The sequence below is a fragment of the Erithacus rubecula genome (assembly GCF_903797595.1).
Source record: "Erithacus rubecula genome assembly, chromosome: 3".
Taxonomy (NCBI): Eukaryota; Metazoa; Chordata; class Aves; order Passeriformes; family Muscicapidae; genus Erithacus; species Erithacus rubecula.
Window position 1 is genome coordinate 37,206,395 of NC_136689.1, and position 26,184 is coordinate 37,232,578.

At 39.6% G+C, this 26,184-nt stretch overlaps 1 protein-coding gene across 9 annotated transcripts in view; it reads right to left on the bottom strand.

Annotated features, from left to right (window-relative positions):
- Nucleotides 1-1,755: 1,755 nt before the first annotated feature.
- The window catches only part of THRB (thyroid hormone receptor beta), a 152,763-nt gene continuing 128,334 nt past the window's right edge, over nt 1,756-26,184 (bottom strand). For 8 of the 9 annotated variants that reach the window (XM_079299668.1, XM_079299665.1, XM_079299669.1 and 5 more), the window contains 6 exons: nt 20,885-20,985; nt 16,945-17,092; nt 15,788-15,993; nt 12,891-13,037; nt 8,643-8,901; nt 1,756-7,202 (listed from right to left, as the gene is read on the bottom strand). In XM_079299668.1, coding sequence (XP_079155794.1) covers nt 6,961-7,202; nt 8,643-8,901; nt 12,891-13,037; nt 15,788-15,993; nt 16,945-17,092; nt 20,885-20,985 — 1,103 coding nt within the window. In that variant the 3' untranslated portion in view covers nt 1,756-6,960. The remainder of the gene's footprint in view (nt 7,203-8,642; nt 8,902-12,890; nt 13,038-15,787; nt 15,994-16,944; nt 17,093-20,884; nt 20,986-26,184) is intronic. The other variant, XM_079299672.1, reaches the window with a different exon arrangement.

The window sequence follows — 26,184 nt, forward strand, 5'->3', positions numbered from 1 at the left end:
GATCCCACAAACCTTTCAGTATTCCTTGACATTAGAAGTCTCAAAGCTCCCCCAAATGATACAAAGGAGATCCTCAGATTTTTTTCTAATTTTCCTAGGGGATTTCAGGCATATCATTGTGCATGCCAAGGCAGCTTGTGGCAGTACCTACAGGGTCAGTGCTTCCACCAGGCATGAGAGGAGAGGAAGATGCTCTGTGACTCTGTCTGGAAAGGAGTCCTCTCTACGTGCTAAATGGGGAGGAGGGCTGCAATATGATAAACACAACAGAATGTATTTTGGACATGCCCTTCACTTATTTCAAAGGTGATGAGTTTGCAGACACATTTCATATGCAAGTTTTCGTTTTGGAACTACTGGTGCTGTGGGGAATACCACACAGCACACGTGACCGTGAGTATGACATACATTTGTTGTTAGACTCCCAAATTCACAGAGAAAATCCTTCAGACGTGGCTCAGTTTTCAAGGACAGAAAACCCTCACACACATCATCAAGTGGGCAAACAAATGGCACCTGTGTTCACCAACAGGCTCAGGGTGCAAGAGGCAGCCCACAACAGGTCAAGAACACACTCTTGCTTTAGTGCCAGAGCTCCAGGGGAAGAGGCACCATCTCTTATGTCCTTCTCCCAAATTCATGTGGCTCTCAGAATCCACAGGTATCACACTACTTTTTGAAAAACAGATATCACCACTACAAATGAAGCCTGAAAATGCTATACCCAAAGCACTGGCATCTGTGGAAGAAGAATTATTTCTTCACATCCAGTAAACAAGTTTTTACACACCAAATTAATTCCTTGCTCCAGAGCTGGTCCTGGGGGACCAAAGCAGCCCACGCTGCTGCTTGCTCAGTGCACACCCAGCAGAGGCTTTGTCAGGGCTTTCCCACATGGGTGTCTGAACTGGAGCTCAAAGGGATTCCATTTAAGGCACAGCAGGCATTTCACTCGGGCTTTCCCTCTGGCTCCTCACATACAGCTCCTGCCTTTGAAGGCAGCCCCTCTTCCCACAGTGGGAACAAACCCTGGAGCTGCTGCCACAGCATTCCCAGGGACATGAAGCCCGTTGTGCTAGACAGAGGGAGCTCAGGGAGCTCACCATCCCTCAGAAGGCTCCCAGCACCTCCTGTGGAAGGGGACCAGGAGCAGGAGCTGGCAGCCAGCCAAGAAATGCCTGTGGAAATCACCGTGAAACAGCAGCCCAAAATAGGTTTGCCATCTGGGACAGGCCAAGAAATTACTCTGGATCCAGGCAATAGGCCTGGCATTTCTTCCAGGCAGGAGTGAAAGAACTGGAGGAGAAATAAAACTGCAAAGGAAAGTAAGAATAGAGAAATTATCTGAACGTGAAGATCTTCTCCAATAAGGAGGAGACAAAAAGATGGGAAGCTTACTGCTCCTGTCACATCTTCCCTGTTTAGACTGGGAGTGGCGAAGGAAAGAAAAAAAAAAAAAGTAATTGAGTGAGACATAAATCAAGAGTCAGTTCACTGGAGTAAATTAAGGTTGGCTGCTGTGAAGAGTGAGGAAGTGAAAACCTTTGGCTGCCCAAGGGAAGGGAGGAGAGGAGATAAGATATGAGGTAGGTGATGAAAGGGATGCAGAAGCACAGAAATGTGAACAGGTTACAGCTGATAAAACATTGTGCTCTAGGTCCTACTTTTCCCATCCCAGTGGCTTGGAAGTGTGAGACAGAGCTGACAAAAGAGCCTGCAACAAAGAGACAGAGACACCAGGACCACTTTTCAGTTATAAGCTTTTTCTTTTTTAGAATTCAAGCTTACACAGTTATCTATGCCCACTATATTCATAATTACATTTTAATATCTGCATACAAAAGCTATGTAAAAATTATTTTCTTCCCCAAATATACAAATTTTCTCTTTAGATAGTTTAAAACATTTGTGATCACAGATTTATTTTAATATATTTTAGGCTGAAAAAATATTACCAATCTAGCATAACTCTTAACACTGTTTGCAAAAAAATACATCATCCAAGGTACTTTGTTTTTTACTGTACGGTGTAATGTTTGTCTTACCCTCAGGGCATGAAACTGATATAAAAAAATAAAACGAATAAGCAAAACCCACAAACCTCATATACGAAGTAGCAAGTCCTCCCAATCAACTTCATAAAAACAAATAAACAACCCAAGCCACCCTCCTCTTTTAAAAAATGATGAATGACTAATTTGATGTATTTATGAGCAAACTGAAACTGTAGAGTGCTAAGGAAGTAGGAAAAGAGAAAAAGAAATTACAGTATGTCAGCTAGTTCATGCCCTGATACTATCTTTACCAACATTAAATGTGTAATTAAATAAAGTGTCTTTTAATGTTTTACATTGTGCTCAGTAATTTACATAAATTTAATCCACACCTGGGTGCTGATGTAGATTTACATTTGATTGTCTTGTGCATAAACAAGGTTAGCTTTTAAAGAAGGTAAACTGTGCAATGGACAGTCACAAACAACTTATTACCTGCACAATATTGCTTTTTGAAGGCGACATCAGTCAATGTGGATACACACAAATAATGCATACTCTTTGCGTTTGCTAACATCTATACTAAAACTTTGTGATAAGGCCAAACCTTTTTTTTTTTTTTGTTTTGTTTTAAATTTTAAAGCAAAAATATATCATAGTAAAAAAAACAAAACAAAACCAAAAACGTGCTTACACCGTTTTGAGTCTTTAAGTGGAAAATAAATCTCTATCACACTAGAATAAAATTCTCTCTATAAAATTTAAATACAGATCACTTCATTACTATATCAAAAGGAAACGTCTGGCAATCATTTCCGGATGATCACAATAACAAGACACATTAAGAGGTTCTGTTGCCTCTTCCTTTGTGAAAAGATAAATGTTGAACACTTTCAATTGCTCTCACAGTGAGAGGAAAACGTTCCTTGGTTGTGGATTTTGATTCTGTCAATGAAAAAGGTTTAGCCTTAGGAATGCTGGCTACATCTCAAAACCATAAGACTGATTTTTAAAATTTATGATTCATGCAGCAAGAAGTCAATATGACACATACAGATTAGAGTTCCATAGCATAAAAATACATCACTAGCAATGACATGCTCTGCTTGTGATTAACAGCCCTCTCTTGGCAGATTTCTGATATAAATGGTCTTTCTGGACAGTTTTTTCCTCTTTCTGATACCTGCCTCTGAAGAAGCAAGCAGTCTGCTCAAGGATGATTTTGGACCTGGGAGGTCTAACTCTAACATCTACATTTTGGCAGAATGTAAACAAAAAATCATTAGCACGCACTATATATGTTATAATAAATATCACAACTTAACTGAGATTACACATGAAATGAGTATCTATATGCACATGTTACTCAGGGCAATACCATGAATGGTGACAATCATCAGGTTTGACAGGAAAAACCTTCTGTGTAAGACCCACATGTAGATCACAGAGCAAACATGAGAGCCATGTGGCACCAGCAGAAACAAGACTCTGGACTGCACCGGAAAGCACAAATTTGTTATTTCACTCAGAAGGCCAGTTACTACAAAAGGTGCTGACTTGTGGCACTAGAGTCTGCTGCCGAGGTGGTCAGTCCAGGGGCTCAATCCCACAATGGCCTCAGACCACTGATATTCAGAAATACATCTTTGCAGAGCTAAGGTCAGTTAGTTTTGCTCTCACAATCACATAAATCAGCAGTCGTACTGAGGAAGTAAAGGAAATGACACAAAGTAAGACTGGTAGGAGATCAGAGGCCATTAGATGTCAGTACATCAAATCTGTCCAACTATGAGCTTGGCTTTAGTTTTCAGTCAGGGAATACTACTAACTCAGTCTGTTAATTAGTGCCAGACTCCAACTTAACCTGAAAAGTTAAAAAACATAGTGATGTATGTCCTTTCTGCTTAGAGCACTGCCAGAACTAAGTCAGTTGCCTGATTTTAGGCACTTCAGTCATTCTGCAATCACCTAAGGAAGGTGGCCTGATTTTCAGAACCCTGGCTAAGCACAGCTCCAAACTGCTTTGGTACTTTGGAACAAGAAGAGATATGATGATGCTTTTCCTGGGTATTGCCTGCAACACAGTCAAAAGCTTGAATGCTCACATTAAACTCAAGCTCACATTAAGCAAACAGGTGAGGTACATGCACTGGCTCCAGGAGGAATTCCATACTCAGATTCATGGCAGAACAGGGCTTCAAAAGACACACGCATTTCTCTTTTCTTTGCAAGCCACTGTGGGCATAGACACTGATGCCTAAGCTTTTCACATATTTGTCATGTATTTGTAACTTTGTAGATTTCTGACACATGGCTTTATCTTCCAGTACTTTTCCTACCCCTTTTCCCCTACATTTTAGACCAATAAGATTACCTTCTAAGACATACTATGCTACATTCCTGAAATATTTTTTAGTTCTGCGTCTTTACCCAAGTTCATCTTATTTCCTTTTACCATGCATCCTAGGCATAATAAATATTGGGCTAGAAACTCAGGAGGGGTTCCAAATGGGAAGAACCAAAAGGGGAGATTACTTAACTAAGTGCTCTTCTAATTGGACACTCTTGTTAAATATGGTAATTTGTTAAAATTATAAAATTGTAGAAGTCCTGAATCACATGTGCATTTTGCCATATTAGCACATGGAGGTCTCCAATTCCACTTTTATATACCTTGCTATGTTAATATTGTCTTGAAAGTGTGTTGTTTTGTTTCTAGATTGTGAAGGCATCAGTGCAAGTAAGGGACTGGCTGCTTTTCTGAGTTCCCTACTACATGCTGTAAATCCTCCATCAGGTCACCCCAAATCACCTATCCAAACAGCCAGTTTCTAACTCTTTGTTCCCAAGACAGTGTTCTACAAGGAATTTGGACAAAATGTTGTTTAGACACACACTTTAACATGGAGCCAACAGAGCCAGTAAAAGAGGTTCTACACCAAATATTTAAGAATTAATCTCCAATTGTGTGTTTTCACTGATACCTGCAAAAACTCCTAAACAACCAAATGTGCTTCATGTTCTGACAAAAAGACCCTAAGTGCTCACAGCTCATTACAGGTGCATATGGTATGAAACAACAGGGAGAACAAGATTCCACATCCCTAAGAACATGCCTGATAGCACTCCAAATGCTTTATCAATGACATAGGGAAAGGAGGGCAGAAAGAATTTAACTCCTGACACACATGTATTGTGTTCCATCTGTAAGTGTTCCTGAGTATCCTGTTTCCTTGAGGGGATAGACACATAACATATGGGTGCAGATATGGGCCATGAGCTTTGAAAGTCAACACATCCACTCTAACACAACTTGCTGGGCAAATGGGTCAATAAACAGCAGAGAAAGAAGCTAGTACAAATCAATGCACAACATGAAAGAATGTGAGAACAACATGAAAGAGGGTGTGAGGCAGTGCACAAAACATAAACTAAGTCTCTGGTTCCCAGGAAGAACAGAAAGATGTTTAAGATGTGTCACACAAATTCAGATGATGGTTTAATATCAAGTTTATAAAACCCAGGGACAACATCCCTGAATGGAGATGGTGACAGAGAGCAACCTCTACCTACAATGTCCTCATCCCCGGCCTCCGAACATTCCAGGACTGTGAGTACTGGCTTGCAGATTTCGGCAGCAGGACACTTTGTCATTGCCCAGTTTGGTTCCTGCTAGTGCAGTTAGTGGAAATAAATTAAAAGAATTGAGAGAGCATTTAGCTTAAGGAATCACATACAGACACACCTGTAGGGAGGGAGAACTCAGGTGATCCACACGTGTGCACACACACACACATAGGACAGAGTCAGAGAGAAGATAAAAATATGGATTTATGTTTAAGACATCTGCTGAAGATTTTGCAATTATATATATATAAAATTATATATATATGTGCATATAAACTTTATATATATATATATATATATGTATCAAACAAAGAATTACTGCCGAGCAACACTATTTGTATTACTGGGATAAAGCTCTACAGTCTTGAGGGTTGTTAATAACACAGTTGGTTTCTGTCCCATCTGAAGGTCACCCTGTATGTTTCATTCTGCTTGTCATCATTCTGTGAGCCCTCATGCCCCTGAATAACTCTGAGACACTGCCTGCTATCCTGACAGAGAGCCTTCTCCCTCAGAGTGATGGACTTTCCACACACCTCAGAAAAAACAGATCCCTCCACTATCAGGAAAAGCACCTCAGAGGATCAAATTTCCCTCCTCACTCCAACAAACCTTCCAGTGAAGTTACCTGGAGTCTAAATTTAGTAACTGAAGATCTTAATATCTTATACACATGGAAAAAAAAAATACTCAGTCCCTTCTAACACTCTGCATTATTTTAAGTAGTTGATTTATGGGGCACAGTTAAACTGCATCTGCTGAAAAAACCGCAGAGAATGATGGGATCATGATGATGATGATGAAGATCCTAGATCACAGTGATAATTGTTACAATAGAAACAATCACAAAGACCAGAAATTTCGTATTATGAATTGGTCACTTGTACCCTGCAAAAGGAGGTAATACAAGACAGAATTGTCAGGATCAAATTAAAAATAGCTGTTTTAACTTGAAGGCCAATTAATTTTTCTGCCACTTCAATCTCTCTCCCCTATTTTCCAGGCAGTGATGGGTGTGAGCTGGTGACCACGCAAATGCTGGTGAATGAAATTGGTCTGTTCATATTTTCACTGTTAAGCTGTCAAAGCACTCACATCAAAGGACTGAAGAACAAATTGCAATAGTCACAAGTACCCGCATTAAAGGGATGTTTTCATCCATGTGTATACAACTGGCCCCCCCAGCAACCCCAAAAGAAAACCCAAACAAAACCCCAGCCCCATCTCAAGAAACAGAAGACCACGAAAGAAGAAGAACAAACAGGTGAGAAGAGCTGGGCAACGGGATGAAATGACAGCCAGTAGTGCGACAGGGGTGTGGAGAGCCACTTCAGTGTCTCTAATCCTCGAACACTTCCAGGAACAAAGGAGGGAACAGTTCTGTGGGGCACTCCACCTTCATGTGCAGGAAGCGGCTGGCATGGCAGGCTCCGATCATTCGCAGGTCTGTCACTTTCATCAGCAGTTTTGGCCAAAAGTGTGCAACATGGTGTTTTCTGTAATTAATGTAGTGTTCAAATGCCAGGAGGAAACCCTCTTGACACTTTTCTATCCTCTCCACGCAAACAAGGCCTGGGCGATCTGTAGATATAAAGCAGCAGAATTATCATTCTTACTTATTTGCTTTAATCAATGCCTGATCATACATCATGAAAAATGGGATGATTGTGATGCTAGGAAAGGAAGGAGAGGGACTGGGGACATTTGTGGCTCTGCCACAAACTTCCTTCACTCCAGCCAACTCACTTGTTAGTACTATCCCTGTTAAAAGAAGAAGATAATCCTTCCTTTCTTCATCCTTTGCCAACTTTGCTCACTTAGAGTGAGTTGTTTGGGAAATATTTCCTTACAGTGACTAGAGCATGAGATCCCTGATTTCAGTAAGATTTCTATCTACATTTTTCTGTAAAACAACTAAAAAACAGAAAAAAATCCTAGTCATATACCTAAATTACAATTCCTTTCTATCTGTTTTTCTACAATCTGACCAATGGTTTGATCATGCTTTGATCATGCTTTGATCCTAGGTGAGCTGTTATAGAGCATCAAGGAACAACAAAGGCTGTCTCAACTGGCACCCAGACAGGGACTGGGAAAGCCCCTTTGACAAGTCACTTCTCAGGAGAGATTTCTGGGAAAGCAGGTCCTTTTTGAATTGCCTTCTGAAAGCCCTGCTCCTGTATCACTACGTAGGGACCCAAAATAAATCAAAACGTTTTGATGGGGAAGATGAAGTGCTATGTTGTGATTAATGTGTAAACCTTTTTACCTCAGATGCAGTTAATGCTTGTAAATCACTGACTGTGCATTGTTATTCAGTGCCCAATCTTCAAAGCCATCTTAAAATAAAATCGTGCCAAATCTGCCACTGCCCAAGAATGGAATTTCCTCTTTGGGCTGGCACAATCACTGGAAGCATATTTCAAAACATACTCAAATTGAGAAGGTTAGAAACTCTTTGGAAAACATAGGAAGTTGTCTTTACTACTTTTGTATCATAACCAGATGCAAACAGTCCCAGTGCAGGGAATCAGCACGGCTTGTAAATGCCCATTGGGAAGCAGTAGAGCTGTTAATTAGGAAAACAATAGGGCAAGTCAAACTAAACTTATGAGACTGGTGGAAATGTGTATGAATGCCCAATGCACGACATTACTCAGGGGAAGAGGGAACTTACCATAAGGACCAGTGCTGCTAAATTATCAATTTTTCATTTAAGGCAAACTGGCTCAGAATCAGAACTGATTTTTTCTTGATGATCATCCCTGGCTCATTCCTAAGTACCAAACTAAGCAAGGTGTGTTACCAAAACTGCTTTTATGTCCATCTCTCTGAACACCCTGAATTTTTTTCCTAGTGATCACCAAAATAATTCACTGGGGTTTTGAGGGAAAATTTCTCCCACATTACTCTAGTCAGCACTATAAGTTCTAGCCTATCTTATTTCTTTTACAAAGGGGCTTGTGACAAAGACCAAAGAGTTTCAAAATTGTTTGGATCCCAATATATTTCTGTTCTCACCTGATGACATGAGCAGAACAGCCTGAAGAAGGGCAACCTCGGTGTCATCCAGGTTAAATGAAGAAAGAGACATGCCCAGGTCAAAAATGGCATCAGACACTACACCAAGACCCCCATTTTTCAGCTGGCCCCTTGTCACCGCCATCTCCCCATTTAGTGTTAAAGTCTCACTCTCGGGGTCATAGCGAACTGCTGCTCGGAGGGACATGATCTCCATGCAGCAGCCTTTCAGAAGGATGATCTGGTCTTCACATGGCAGCTGCAGAAATTATAAATGACAAAGGAAAATTCCTGTTTGCCAAACTGAGTAGCTTTTGCAACTACAATAAATCCACAAGCACAAAGTTGCAATTCACTCTGCACAAACCCCCAGGATCTGTGTTCCTGCCTTCAGGAAGTGCCTGCAGGTTAACATCCCCTGGTTAGCATCCCCACACACTCTCAGGAAATCTAGCAATAACACAGCTGTTGGCTCCCTCAGTTTACAACTTATCACAGCAGAATAAACTATAATTGGGGCAGACCTCAGCCATCCCAGTTAAATTCACCACCAGCCATACTTATTTCTTACCCGAGCAGAGGAAAAGAAAGACATTTGGGAAGGTCTGTAAGAGTGGACTGTGTTTTAAATAAAAGGAATTAAATAAATGTTTATATCTAGAGGATATACCTCAATCAGTGGAGAAGTAATTCTCACTGACCATTTTAACAACAGAAATTTTATTCATCTATACTTAATCTAGTAAGGCTGTTTTCCCTGAGCTCCCTACATTATTGCTGGACAGAAAATCTATGGTATAGGTACAGCTTTTATGCTGGTGCATAAGCTGTGATCTTCAGGGCACGTGTCTTTTCCATGCCATTAACAAAGGCAAGCTGTCCAAATTGTTAGATGTAGGTTCTGTATTTACAGAGTATTACCAGGATGCTGACACATGAGCAGAACATGTTCTGGAAAACATGTCTTTATGTTTTCACAGGTTATTCAACAATAACAAAACCCACCAGACAATTTTGAGGCTGTTCACGTATGCGAATAGCAAGAGTCCCACATATGAAAGAGCAACACACTTCTACTTGGCTTGAAAGGAGGCAAAAAGCTATTTATTTTTGATTTATATAAAATCATTATATTTACCTGTTTATCAATTCAAAATGAAACCCCCATGAAATACAGGTTTACATGGCAATACCTGCTTCCAAAGCAAGAGAACTGATTTGGTATGAAATTATGCAGAGCTACCTAATGCAAGTGGAAAGCAGTTCCCTCTTAGAGAGGAGTTTTAAGCACAAAGCTAGCCATGGTCAGGAAAATGAGTTGAGTCATGCAGCTACTTTCCCAGCAATGCCAGCTTCAGGTGTGAAGTGCTTAATACACAAGAAAATTGACTCATCCTGTTCAGGGCAAATCAGTTTCCCTACAGATAACCCTCAGCTCAGCAGCAGTGGGGGGAAGACTGCACAGGCACAGCAGCAGTCTTGCTACCCAATGACAATTCCACTGTTTGGCAGCAGAGACTGAAGAGAGGAAAGAAGCAGCGTTAAAAAAATTAAAACGAGAATAGATATGTGAGAGGAACCATGAAGAGATACTGGAATAAGCAATGGCAGTGAAAAAAAAGACATGAAAGAAAAGAAGAACAAGGGACAAGAAAAGAGACATGAAAAAAACACCAAGCTTCTAAACAGGAGGAAGAATAGTGGAAAAGAAACAGATAACAGCAGAGAAGATATTTTGTGATACTTCAGATGTTTTATTAGTGAGCCATGAAACTAATGAGAATTTCTCTTTCTACTTGATCCTTCTTAAAACTTCTTTATGGTAGTGGTGGTCTGACTATGCCTATCCTTCACCTGCTTTCCTAATTCTGAAGAATACATGGGGCACCTGTTTCACAGATGCCTCAGGTCTTATCTGCCAGTAGCAGGAGTTACCACAAACGAGAGACTTGAACATCAGCTCTGCTCCTAACTGTGCAGATTTTAATTCTATCTACACTCATTACTTGAGTGTTGCTAACAGAGCATCTTTCAGTTCAGGATCAACAAATGTGACTGAAACTCTGCTGTGGGTTGTCCTTTCCTCTCCCTGTAGGGAGAGGAACCTGAGGTGCCCACCTCTGCAGGACAGATGTGCAATGCAGCACCATGAAACTGAGCTGGGCAACCTCAAAGAGTATTTACAGAGCTTCACCCAATGTGGAACCACTGATGCCTTGACATTCAAAACTCACACCACACTTACGACATTCTCCTCAATCTTCATTTCTTAAGCAGAAAGAAAAGCAGGAAAGAAACAACAGAAGAAATGCTGAGAAGTAAATGAAGCTTTCCTTATACTTTGCTTACTCTGGGATTGGATACTTTTTTCAGGCAGGGGACAGCGGATGCACACAAACTAAGCTGGGCACTCACTGTGCTTTGCTGGCTTCTACATGTGTCCAAAGACATGAAAAAGAAGGAAAAGTAGCCATGAAAATGTAAGTGGCCATGGATGTTCCCTGTCATGTTCCTCCTTCATAGAGATTTACTACATTCTCAGACAGCTTCTGGAATTACCAGCTGAGTTAATATTTAAATGGTCTGCAGATCCTATGGAAAAATGGAGTGTTTTTTCTCGTAAAAAATCTACAGCCCATGCTGTAGTTACACGCAGTGTTGCTTCTAAGAAAAATATATGGCATAAAAATTACAATGTAAACAAAGTTACCAGGAAGATGCCCCTTCAACAAGGAGCAAACATTTGTAATTTTCTTCATGCTACAGCAAGTGCTATATGACAACATGGAGGACAGCTGTCCTACTCCTTTGTGTTCATGAGTTGTCCCTTACCCTGCCATCAGATCTTGCTGGATATGGGCAGGTGTCAGGTTTACACCGTGGCTCAGCTGTAAAAGCCTGTCCAGCTGAGCTACATAACATACAGAGGTCATGCTCAATGATGCCTTGACTTCTTCATCCATGCTTCCTGCCTAGCTCTGACACAAGTGGGCCCATGGTAGCCAGGAGGGGTAGGAGATGTCAGATGAGCACTGAAGCCTGTGTGTGACTGGCAGAGCTTTCTAAATTAAAAAGACTACCTTGGTATGTCACTGCAATTTCCTACTGACAAATGCCAGATGTGAGGAGACAGATTCCATCAGATGCTATATGCTGCAAGGGCCTCATGATCTATGGACATATTCCTCATATTTTAAAGTCTTCATGCTTGGCTACTATTTCATGCTTCCTTGACTGATGGTACCAATGCAGAGACTGGCCAGGGTGAGATATTTACACTATGACAACTACTGGTATTTACCTCCTCTTGTTCTGTACTTGCCAGAGGACATATATAGCTCTCCCTGACTGACTTTTCTTTAAAAGCTGCTAGCCACAATACAGTAAAATGTTATGGCTGCCTTACCCTTCCTTCCTAGTAGGGTGTTGACCTCAAAGGGTGCATTGCAAGGTGCTCCTGCTGATGGCAGGGGGATTGGAAATGGATGATCTTTAAGGTCCCTTCCAACCCGAACCATTCTATGATTCTATGCAAACTATTCAGATTATTATGACTGATACATTATTTCAGGCTGCAGTTCTGATACAATTTATTAAATTGGAGACAAAGAAAATATAATCAGCCATTGCATCTGGTCCTTCAATAAAAATGATACCAAATAAGATCAGATTCCTAATGTGTCTTTGACTCTATTTACTGTATATTTTCCATGTGAGTATATACCTGGAATGACAATCCATTACTTTCACAAACTCTTTTATGCACAACCTCCCCATTCAATAAAACCAAGCTTAGGGAAAACCCAATGAGGCAAGTGCCACTCCTAGACAGGGGTGCTCTCCTGAATTTGAAGAATTTTTTACTGCATAGACCCAACTCTACAATACTGTACCTGCCAAGGAACCAGAAGATACATAGGGAACCATGTGCTGGAAGATTGTATCAAACATATTCACAATGCTTCTAGACAGTCTATTTTTGTTCTTTGCTTTGTTCAAGGCCACCTCTAAAGACATATCTGAGTTCCTAATGAAACACAATGACTCCCAGATTAACAAACTCAGGATTTTAGCAATCACAGGAAAAAGAAAATTAATAAAAATCCAGCTTATTCTAGTCCCATAGATTTTGAGTGTCTTTAATTTTTTAGTTTTAGACACATTGAATTTTTAAGTTCCATGCCAGAATATTTGGAGTAGTTTATTACAACAGGCATATAAATGAGGAAAGCAAGAAAGTCTTCTTACCTCACAAAACATAGGCAACTTTTTGGCAAAATCCACCACTCTTGTAATCGCTGGTGTGATAATTTTTGTAAACTGGCTGAAGGCTTCTAAATCCACTTTCCCACCTTCTGGGGCATTAACTATTGGTGCCTGCCCAATATCTTCTGGCTAAGGATATAAACAAAGATATTTAAAGGAGCAGTCTGTCTTAGAGCAATCCAAAAAGTCCTGCTTGGTGATGGAAGATATGCTAAAATAAAAAGCAACACTATTTGCTTTATAAGTAAAATCCATTTACATCACTAAATGTGAATTTATTTGTAAGGCATTTGTGAAAGAGATGACTGCACAGAGAAATGGTGACTGGTATGCTTCTACCCATTCTTAGTGGACAGCTGGACTGCTGTGTGCCCAGTTTCTTCCTTGTGTCTTCATCTATGTATTTTATGGGTGCAGCACATGCAGCTTTTGCTTTAAAACACAGGCACGTTTTTCCTTACAGGAGCTGAAAACTCTCAAGTTTCTCTAAAAGCAAAGACAGTTGAGGAGACATGTTACCCCTGAGACAATGCTGCAAGCTTTGCAGGATTAGGCTATTTTACCTACTCAAAGCTCAGAAAGTCCCCCCAGAACAGATTGCTAGGTATCACAGGGCCCTTCCAGGCAATTGCTAAGGCCAGTTTCCAAAAGGCCAAAACAACTTATGTGCAAAGCTAAAACAACTTATGAGCAAGCACAGGCTAACCTAAGGGTGCCCTGGATAATGTAAATAGAATTTGAACTCATCTGGGTAAAATCTTGGTTAAAAATCACCTGTTGCATGATTTCAGCTTCTACAAATGAGAAATAAATCATATTTTGAGGATTTCAATAGGAATATACAATGAAATCGTTTCAAGCAGAATCTGTAATGACTGTTTTTTTATTCCAACTGCACTTCAACTTGGTTTTTATGCAGCTGGTCAATGTGACCATGTATTTTAAAAACAGGCACATCAAAGCTGTTTTGTTTGTTAAGTGCAGCTTTGCAATTACAAAACACCTACCAAAAACCATGCAGAGATTTCATTCTGTTTGCATTAAGGTAAAAAACTAGATAAAATCCAGAGAAGTAGACCTTTAAGACCAATGGGCCCCATGACATTTTATATAAGACACTTTAACAGGGGAGGTGCTGAAAGTGCTGTCTGTAACAAAAGCTTCTGTTCAACCACTTTTTAAAAGAAACACATCAGAAACACATTCTACAGCTCTGCAACCAATCTGAATCCAAATCTAACTTTTTACAAGAAAAAACTCAGCAATGTGTTAATAAAGCAAGCACCAATTATAAAGGAACAATGAAAAAGACTAGGCTCAATTATTTGATGGTTTCTACTAAAAAATTAAAATAAACTCATTTCTAGGCTCTCTCCCTCCCTGAATCCTGGGTAACTAAATCACATTGTCTGTGTGCTCACGATAAACAACCTTCATAAATTCCAAGCAAGAAGACCAAATGCTTAAACGCACGCGAACCATTGTTATGGAGAAAAAGAAAGAGTGCAGCATTTTCTTGGGAAAGGCAAAGCAAGTCAGGAGAGCCAGCTAAAGCTAACACACAGGAGGGGAGACCTTTCCACCCAGCTGAAGAGGAGAAGAGGTGAGGACCTCAATGAAGTCCCTGCTATCAAAGAACTAGCCTAGCCACAGCTCCTGGAGCAGACTGTCATCTTCTCCTGCTCTTTCTTCAACAGTTCATTCCACTCCCAACTTTGAGCTCCCTATGTTTTATCCCAAACCAGCTGATACCTGAAAAACAGTATTCCTGTCTAAGCAACCAAAAGTACTACTGCAGCTGCTTCTTGATCTGCTCACACCTTTCTCTGCAACACCCTTGGAAAGGGCTCTCTTGCGTCTTGCCAGTGACGACCGGCTGTGGTTTCCTGACTGTAGAGTTCTATGAACACAAGCCATTCATATAGAAATTTAGATGGTGTCATTGGAATAAAAAAAAAAAACCCAACATTTTAAAAGAGATCAGCTGCTTTGAATACATAATTTCTCTTAGCAATTCAGTTGAAATTCCCATTGTGAATTACGCAGGAGGAGCCTAGGCTTGCAAAAAGATGAGTGTACTCTATCTGATTTGGTATACATTGACTGTTAAAGACCCTTGTGCATTTCTGAAATGCAGTCTCTAATCCCTCTTTTGTGCTGTACAAGCATTTTGCATTCTGAACTTATTTCCCTTAAAATCGATTTAGAAAAATCAAATAAATCCTTTTTTAAGGCTGAGCAACACAAATCACCGTTTATTTTCTGACCCTTAGTTACAATATGAAAATCTAAGTTTTTTGTAGGCTGCAATCCCAATGGTATAGTGTATGTATCATTCTGTTCTCACTGAAATTAATTTTCTTTGCCTAATTTATTTTCATTAATGTATCCAGTATTAACCAAAAGGGGCAAAACTCCTGAGTTATTAACAAAAAATACCAGCTATCATCTAGAACATTATATTGTTTTAACACTTTCAATATATTTTATGATGGTCCCTAATAAAGACAACTACTCCAGGATACAATATATTTTTAAAATACAGTATTCTTTATAGACTGCTTCTGTTCTAAATCGGAAATGAAACAATTTTTCTACTTTTTCTTACCACAGCACAATAAAAGTGTGTAGCTGAGTGTTACAGCTGAGTAAGCCTTAACATAGCAACACGCTGTTTATCTACTGAAATACATGGTCTGATCAAAAACTGAGGTTCAGGCACAAAAAAATGAAGTAATAACTATGCAAAGTCATCCTTTTTTCACAAACATCAATACACTGGTAAAAAAATCTCTTTAGGGTTGCAACACTAGGAAGGCACTGCAGAAGAAAGAACAGAACCTGGCTCTAAGAGAAGTGTACAAGGCTGCCGCCCTTACCAGAAATTTCCTTTTCTGCTTCCAGTGGCTTCCTTGTGCATTGGTGGCCACATGTGCTTCAGTAACAATTTTGATGAGCTCCCATTCCTCATCTGTTGGCTCTGGTTTGTGCCCAATGGTTTTCTGCAGCTCTTCCCGACGTCTCTTCTCTCGATTTTCTTCTATCAGCTTCCTCTTTGCCAACCTCTTGCTGTCATCCAACACCACTAGCAGGGGAAAAAACATACAAAAATGGTAGGAAGCTCTTAAGACTGTCAGAGCTTTGGTCTTTTCTGTGCCTGAGGTACCAGTTGGTTACAAACACCTTAACAAATCAATAAGGAAGTACTTCAGCAAGACCCACAGTTGAGACAGTTCTCTTATTTCTCCCTTCAAACATCATTTTCTCAGAATAAAATGTCTCCTTTATTCTATTTCATTGTCTCCTTTATTCTATTTCTCTCTAGACGGAGGGCACTGTTATGCATTACATTAACAACAAAAATACTAAGTTAGACTATTTTTCTGTTGTTTACTGGGCCTGTTTTCCTGTTAGTTCTTCTGCAAAGGATTATACTGGCAACAACCATGAAGGCACAAGGGGATTTACATGACTTCTGGGGGGTTTACGTGACTTCCTCCCATTTATAGTAATTGAAGTTATTGGTGTAAATCCCTGTGCAACATCAGGAAAAGAAGACCCCTAAGGGTTAATCTTACAGCCATATTTTCTAGTTCTTTAGAATGAGAGTCGAAATCTTTGCAGCAGATAACTTCTTCAGGGCTAAAAATAAAACAAACAACTGCAGGATGACTCATACAATGACATTCTATTTCACATCCTCCAGAATTTTCTAAACAAGATGTTTTTATCTCAAGCAAAGTGTCCATCCAGATGCATCTCTCCCTCCTCTCCTCCAAAGAGTGAACATTCCTATTGTTACTCAGCTTGGTAAGGCCAGGAGAAGTTGCAGCCTGATGAAGGATAAACAAAAAATTACAGCCCTGTGAAAGTGGCTTAATGCAATGAGTGCAATTCCCTGGTATTATTAAAACCAGAAAAGGGCTGGCAGTTCTACTTTACTTTACTTTAACAAGCTTTATCAATCAACATACTTTAAGCAAACACAGACACTGAAAAAAAAATAAAATAAAGAAAACCAGGAAAATATACTTACAATCTGTTGCCATGCCAACAAAGATACATTTTTTGAAGCGACATTCCTGGCACTGATTTCTTGTTACTTTGTCTATCACACATTTTCCTTCATATTTACAGGAATAGGTTGGATGGAGGTTCTTCTGAATGGTTCTTCTAAAAAAACCCTAGGTGCAAGAAATGAATATATTGGAAACTGTTAGCATTGAGCAATTTTTAAAATTTGAGATCTACTTGGTTTGTTAGGCATGTACCTAAGTATGCAAGATAACACGCTTCATTCCCTGAAATTCTCAAAGCTCTCAGACCAGTTTTATAGTGTATGGCATTTCTTTTGATTTTCCTTAACAATTAAAAACATATATACATCTTAGATTGGTAAAGGTGAAAGTCATGCTGTCTTGAGGCACAAATGCTGTGTACATGTCTCCTTGTAGTCTTATGTTTTATTGTGTTAATTTTTTTTAATGAAGTATTTTATTTTGAGCCCCTTTTCAAACTCTGTAATAATTTTGAAGGATATTAAAAGGCATACACATAGCTTTAATTAAAAAGCAGCTTCTGCAAATAGTAAGAATGGTGGTGTTTGTGCTATTAAAAGATTGAGGACAAACAGTTCCACTCCTTTCTTTCCATAAAAGCCAAACAACCAACCAATGAACCAACCAAATCTGGGCAAGTCAAAGATTTTGCAAACACAGTCTACACAGTCTTTGAGTTTGGTTCTATACACAAAGGATCCCTAATTTATAAATTAGTTGTATTTCTGAAAAGCAGATTTAATTTGTATTTACCACAGAATTTCAAAAGCCCTATCACCACCACACAACTATCTATCTATCTATCTATCTATCTATCTATCTATCTATCTATCTATCTATCTATCTATCTACCTATCTACCTATCTACCTATCTTATCATAACACACATCTACATTGCAAATTTAAACAGATCCTAAGACCATATGAACTAATGCAATCCCACTGAATTTGCTTATTTAAACACCCCACAAAACCTTGCAGTAGGTAATTAAATCAGATAAAATTTATCTCTCAACATTATGGACATAATCCTGGAACTAATTTCAACATGACTTTTCTCACTGACTTTTGCAAAGGCTAGATAAACTTCCCAAGACTACAAGATATAAACACAATAGGCTGTAAAGCAGGAAATTTAGACTTCACTTTAATTTTGAGTTTCACCATTATTTGAGACAGTCTACATTCAGCAGCGCAGCTCGGGATTACCTTGACATTGAGAACACACTGACACCCTGGTCCTGCTTGACTGAGGCTGCTCAGAATGGCTTTGGTTTCAGTCAAAACAATGGCAAAATTCTAGGGAGATTTTACCTTATGAATAGTCTCTTCAGCTGGGATTTTGTCTAATGAATAGTCTCTTCACTTCAGTAGGCGAAAGGTCTGTTTTTAAATCATGTTAACTAACACCCAGTAAAATCTTACAGCAGTGCACAATTTCTTTTAACATAGAAAGTTGAATTAACATGTACAGATAAGACTGTATTTCAGCTTGTACTCCTAACTCCTGTGAAGACAACAAAGAGACTTGTCCTCATTAGAGTTTTATCTTACAAGGTTCAGCTTGAGCTAAGACTACAACTCTCTCTTAATTATGTTAAGACCTGAAATGTTAATTAAACTGAGTGGCATAAAGCTTGTGTGTGAGCCTTTGCAAGACTGGGACCAGTTGTGCTGAGATAAAATCCAGGAAATCACAGGCAAGATATCCTTATGTGGGGTTTGGAGTAAGTCTCAAACTCTCATCTACTGAGCAGCCAGTTTTGGTTCTGCTCTCAACCCTCGGATGAATTCCTGGAGGCAGGATCTGCTCCTCCCCTTCCTGAAGACCTAAGATGGCTGTGGACAACCAGGGTCACAGGGTTATCAATAGTTACAGCAAGAGATGGAAAAATAATGAATCTCAGTGAGTGAGCTTCTGTTTTACAAACCGTTCAAGGGATTTAATGTAGCTGTAGTTTTATGATGGCAAGGGTCTCCATCACCTCTGCTGGGACAGCCCATTTCACCTTCTCATTTCTTCGCATTTCTCAGAACAATTTTGCAAAAACCATTCTTTGCTCATCTCTAGATACATGTTACAGAAACTGCTCTCTATATCTGTCCAAACACTTCATCACAGAAGTGTTACTCTCATCAATAGAAGAAAGCACATTGTGTATTGTAGGCAGTAACTCTTCCTAGACTCTTTTACTATGCACCTATATAGCAGTAGATGCAATGGGTAAAGTCTGGAAAAACATTTCAGTGATGTCAGAACTCAAATGTTCTTTAATTTCTCACAATTTACTCTTTAGAAATCATGTAAGAAGATGAGTTGTTCATGAAAACACTTGCCAAAGCAAATCTTTGGCTGTCAGCCCTGATTATGCTTGTTACAAAACTAAAGTGAATTTGAGTGGAAGCAATTAGTAAACATCAAATTAATTGAAAATCGATTATATATATTGTGCATTGATAAAACATATAACTTTGTTGGTATGTCATACAACTCCAAGAAACTAATTACTTTTTGCCAATTGTCATCTCAGATCCTTGCGCACCTAAGTATTACTTCAAATTGTACATCAGACAGAACAACTGTATGTGAAGATAAGAGCAGATTTGTGTGCTATGTCTCTAAAATAGCTGGTTGGCTTAGAAAGAACTACTTGAGTCGAAGTTACAAGAACCTTACCAGGAAAGCTGGCAAGAGATACAGCTGTTCAGCTGGGATTCAAATATACTTCATAATGCCACAGTGATGCTTACTTCCCACTATATCTGAATTAAGTTGCATCCATACATGTCATGTATTGTTATCATCTGGTATTCAGGAGGCAAATGTGTAAGAATCACTTGTGCAGCTCCACAGTTCTTTTTAAAGATATAAGTACTTTTTTCATACACTATATGTAAGTATATGTAAGAAACTGTTATGATAATTGCCATGAATCTACTATACACAGGATATTTAGGTCTCTGTGCATTTCAGGGCAATGATGTACAACCAAAGGAACTACTTCAACACAAGAGTTACTGTAATGAGGAGCTCTAAAGCCAATCCAAACACAAAAATTTCAGATCCAAATGTTCCAGACTTTGTGGATGAACAGAATGAGACTTCTGTGGCTTAGTCTCATGACACTAGTCCAAGACATGTGTGGTCCCATTTGTTTAGAAAAACAGTATTTTTTTTATTTTCTGCAGGAAAGAATAGCATTCTTACAGAATCTCTAGCTATTCAGGCAAATTCATGGCAGTGCAATCATGTAAGATGTGCCTGGTTCTGTTAGTCATTTTTATTTCTTGCTCAAAGTAATCTCTTTTTAAATTTAATTTTGCGTGTAGTCCTGGAGATGGATTTTAGGGCTGAAAGCACATTTCAATATGCTTAGGTTAAAGAAGTCAAAATGCTTTTGAAACTATTTTAACTGGGTGTCAATGCTTCCCAAACTGATGGATGTTACCGTAGTATGAGCATGTGGAAAGGATTTTGATTTTTGCTTCCTCACAGAGATGGTGAGAGGCACTGGAACACAGCTAATCGCAACAGACTCTTCATGGCCATAAGCAGAACCTCAGCTATTGCGTAAACAGCTTCAGTGGAGTAGCTGGGAACATGCTGATGTACTCTGGCTGAGAATATGGCTAAAGAAACATTAAAAATGGAAATTCAAAAGCTAACTGTTAAACAGCAGCAACGACAATCTAAATTTCTTGTTTTCTTTTCAGAAGCAAACACGGCAAAAATCAACTATATTCCTTATGCATATGAAGAGCAGCAGCATGGCCAGATACAGCTTATCATCAGTACGGGATGTTCTTATTAGCTTCTAATCTGTCTTTATTTGATTTGACAGCACAGTTCAGGAAGTCTGTATAATGGAGGAGCTGGAGAGCTATTTCTGATTCCCACTTTCCCACCGTGCCGTTTACCTTGCAACCTTCGCAAGTGATGCAGCGATAATGGTATCCGGTGGCTTTGTCCCCACATACTACACATAGCTCATCCTTGTCTAAGTAACTGGGTATATACCCTGCAAAGAAAAAGAGAAAAAGAGAATGTGGAATGTAAACTCCATACAAAATAATATGATACATTTGATATAAAAATATTGTATTAAAATCCACCACAGATCTTGTCTACCAGTGGCATACTTCTGAACTCCCTGAATAAAAGTTTGTACTATGTTACAGACTTAATCAAACATGGTCTATAAGCTTTTCTATTCTTCAAAGTGATTCAGTGTCTACTGGTCAAGAGGGAAAAGTTGGAACAGGATTTCTCTTTCCCAAGTGAAATACTACATCAGAAAATAATCATTACTTCAAAAAATTTGATGTGAAAATAGCAGTGGAGGCATACAATATATTTCTGTTCTATAGCAGAAAAAAACCTCAATATACTTGTACACTGCAGATGAGACCCCAGGTTTCAGTGTGTCTGGGGGACTTGGTAATAAATATTTACTGACAGATGTTTTTTTTTTTAAAGCAGAGAGGTACTAGCAACATATAGCCCAAGCTGTATTGACCATGCATGACCTGGACGCGTTCCACAGGAATATGTAACATATCCTGACTTTAAAGCAAAATACATGGACATACAAATGTATGTGTGTGTGTGTGCATGTATGTGCTAGAATGAAATTTTCTCTTCTGAGGTGGTTCACCAGATCCAGCCAGTGAAAATATTCCTGCTGTGAAATAAATTGGCAATGCTTGGTTCTTTTCCCACAAAGACATTTGTTTTGAAAACACAAACATATTTTCAATTTGAGCAAAACAACCAAAACAATTCTGATGGCAAGCAAAAAGTAATTGTAACCACAGGCAACTTTTAAACATGGTAAAACACAAACTTTTCAAAATCAAGGTTTTCATGACTCATAACTAATGGAGTTAGGGTTCGCAACTTTACCTTCTGAAAAATCTCACTGTGAAGACATAGCACAGAGATCTCAGATTCCCTTTGAGAGAAGAGAGGAAAGTGCACCTATATGTATATGTGTAAGATCAGTGGAGTGTAGTAAACATTTCACAGAAATGCCCCATGATGGCTGATGTTGGAAGTCACTTCTGGAGGTTAAGTGCTCCAACCTCTCTGCTCAACACAGGGCCACCTATAGCCCTGTCCAGGCCCATGCCCAGACAGCTTTTGAGTATCTCCAGGAATGGAGACTTCACAAACTTTCTGGGCAATCTGTGCAAGTGCCCTGCTCTGTCACCTTCACAGTGAAAAGAAAATACTATTTTATTGTTCTCAGAAGGACTTCCCTGTACTTCTATTTGTGCTCATTGCCTCTTGTTCTGTCACCAGGAACTGAGAGGAGTCTGGCACTGTCTTCTGCAGTTTGGGGGATCAAGTATTCACACACATTGATATGCCCCCTTGAGCCTTCTCTGCTCCAAGCTGGAGTCTCAGCTTTCTCAGTTACTCCTCATAGAAGCGATTCTCCAGTTCATCATCTCTGTTGCCCTTCGCTGGGCTTACTCCAGGATGTCTGTGTCTTTCTTCTATTGGGGAGCCCAGAACTGGACCCAACACTGCAGATGTGTTTCACTAGAGCTCAACAAAAGGGGAGGATCACATCCCTCAAGGTGCTGGTGATGATTTTCCTAAAGCAGACCAGATGCCATCTACCTCCCTTGCTTCAAGGACACACTGCTGGCCTATATGCAACTAGCTGCCCATCAGGAACCCCCAAGTACATAAAAGCAATTTCCTGCCTGCACTGCTGTGTTTGTTATGCCTCCTCTTGTGCAGAATACAGGCTTCCCCTTTGATGAACTTCAAGAGATTCATCTCATTTATCTACTCTGCCTAGGTTGCTCTGAATGGCAGCACACCCATCTGGTGTTCCAGCCACTCCTCCCAGTTTTGCATCAACTTCCAGCTGTCTGAGTGGAATTTCTGAGTACAATGAAGGAGAGCCCTTTGGATGCAGCTGCCTGTAATACTATCCCTTACCACTGGCTTGCTGAATCCATCTGTAGCACCACACATAAGGCCAGACATGAAGCCTGCTGTCTTTATGCAGCCCTCACAGCAGTATGGGAACTTGGGAAACCAGTCACTTGGAGGGCAACCAGCAGCAAGACTCAGGGCAGCAGAAGGCTGTTGCAGTATGCTGCAAGAGGGGTGGCCATCAACTTTCTGTAACTAACATGCCAGAGGATCAGCTCAGTAACAGACAATTTAAATTCAAGTGCCTTCCTAAAGCTATGCTTCCAAAGGTTCTGCAGAAAGGAAAGCCCAAAAACACTTAGACAAAACACTTAAACTTAACTGAGTTTAAAATGCTTAAACTTTATGGAGGCTGGTGAATACATCAGGATAAAGTAAAGAAGGCAAGAAGTATTTGTATGGCTTAATTTGAGTACTTCAAATTATAGAGGAACACTTATCCCTCTTCTCTAAAACAAGGAAGCAGTAGTACTTGAAAGCCATTCCTGTATACAGGAATCTTGGTCTGCCAATATTCCTACTGACATCTGAAAGGGGAGTGGGAGAACAAGCTGAGATTTTAATGTTGCATCAGGCCTGTCTACAAGTCAGCAAAAGACCAGATTTATATTCAGGCTACATCTCTCCATGATGAATAAGTTATGCTTGGATAGACTGGTAGCCATGTGACATTGAGGGATGAGAGACAGCAGGGTCTCAACTCTAATTACATCACAGGCTCCTAATAGACACTATGCCAGTGGGGGATTAGCAGAGGCTATTATCTCCATCCTGCCCCCACTCTGCTCACACCTGCCTCTGCACATGCAACACATACACAACATAGAGCTGACAGAGTGGGCAGAAGATGCTGCAAAGGGATGCTGAATTTTCCCCTAAATTTATAATGAAGATCAATGGCTTCTTATTGCTGGTTACTGCTATTCATGAAATACAGCATAAACTACATCCTCAAAAATTCAGTATCCCTGGTTAGCTTCCTCATGAATTGCTTCCAAATCAAATGTCTCAATATTTCAGCAATTATACAAGTTGGTTAGTGCTGCTCCTCTAATGGCATCTTGTTCTGCTGGAGAAGGAGACTACTTGTCCAAATCGCTTCCTTAAATATATACAGTAGGTCATACATGTGACCACTGCTGTCCATCTCCTTCCTGGAGTTTTGTGACTTTATCCAATATAAAAAACAGTTTCCAGTTTGGCAGAAAATCACCTAGGGGCACTCCTAGTCAGAAATTAAAAATGGTGTCCTCACATGTAACCACTACGCCAATTTTCTTGTATTAGAAGCATTAAGGGCCACTTACTTAAGCTACCTAAATATTATGTTCAGTACTTCTGCAGACTGAATCCATGCCACAAGGGAAGTACACACCTGGAACTCTCCTAGTGATTCAACAGGAAATACGAACAGAAAAATTTTATTCCAAGAAATCAATGGCAACAGAAGTGTGCAATACACATCTTTTCTTTCTATTAGTTTTCTATATTTTTAACACTTCTTCCAACAGCTAATGGGGTAAGAAACAGCTGGAGTGGGAAGACTGGACTTTCAGTAGTATTTTTGAAAGATACAATTCAGACAGAAATCACTGCTAAATGAGTGAGTGGATTTACATTCAGTTCTTATAACCACTAATGTCCGTTCTAATTAATTTCTAGTAGTTGCAAATATACTGTATGACCTCTTTATAAATTCAATACAATTGCATTTGAAAGATGTGCAGATGAACAGATTTGGTACATTTTTTCTTCTTCTCAGAGTCAGAAACAGCATTCCCAGAAAGAAATTCAACATTGTTTTCCTAAACATGGTACCAGCATGGAAGAAAAGAAATAGTGCAATGGAGATTCTTGGGCAAGCCATGGATGGCAGCAGAGTTGTCTGTTAGATGTTTTGAGGAAGGGGAAGAGAACAGACTTGTCTCACTCTTTGCACCACTATTGGTACCTTGTCTCTCACATCAACAAGTACTTTTGCCTCATGTATGTGTAGTAACACTAAAGCAAAGATAAAAATGCCTATGTGGAAAAGCAGATGCTGGCTGGATAGAGTAACACTGGTGCTCTCTTACTAAAAAAGAATGTCTGATAAATCTCATAGGAACATCAGGTAGGTTCCGATTTCAGGTGGTTCTAATTAATCTTTTATTTCTTTTGCTAAAACCTTTTTAAGCAAATAGCTAAGAGGAACTGTTCAAGAGCAACACCAACCTCACTGAATTGTAGAAAAACAACCAGTATGTTGTTCCTTGTTGTTTCAAGTCTCTGTCTGCTGTATTCAGCATCGTCATGGACTGTCATTTGTTGCATCCCGTATGATCCTCCAAGTTAATTATCTGTCAAGTATGACCTGACATTGTTTATCCCGATGCCCACCTTGGATCTTTGTTTTGAGTGGAGAACAATAGTGAATGACCTCGATCTGCCATGTCTGGGGTTTCCCCTGTAGCCTAAAATAACACCTATGGTCCTCAGACTCCCACCTGCCAGCCTGCCTAATCTTACTGTCTTGGTAAGGCTAAGCACACAGCAGGACCAGTTGCCCCTCTCTAGAAGAATATGCCATATAATCCACTACAGCCAATCTTGAGAGCGATTTAAATCACAGCTGTACCTTGTAGAGGCATGGCAGGAAACAATTCCCTTCAAGAGGAAAATGCACAATGAGTCTGCCCCATGGAGCCATAAGGACAGAAGGAGATCTGATAACCTATGCAGTCATCTGAGGTACTCCTCCATTAACACTATGCATGAACTCTTGAATTACCATTTGCAGGAATGATGCCTTAAAGCACCATATATGACCCTGCACAGTGCAACAGGCTGGAGAGACACAAATGAGACACTCAGTGGCTATTCCTCCATGCACCAAGGTAAAGAAAAATATCTCAATTATAAAAAATTCTGGAAAATTATAGTGCTTCTTTTTCCTCTGTACCTGGTAACAACAACAATGACAAGCAGCATATTTTTAGAAAAGTAAAGAACCAATTCCAGCTTTGTTAAAGTATCATTGCACATACTTTATATCTCCAGATTGGTACAGATAATATAATATCTGCCTAGGGAATTAATCCACACCTTAAAAAAATGGTAGAACCAAACGGTATTTGACTACCAAACAGGGATATTAGCAACATCAACGCAAGCAAATTATGCTTGTCTGCCAGATGTTCATCATTAGCTTGTTCCTAATCCACATAGATTTATAGCTTCCAGGCAGAAAATGCCATTTTTTGCTATTGCAGATGGACAGTTACATTTC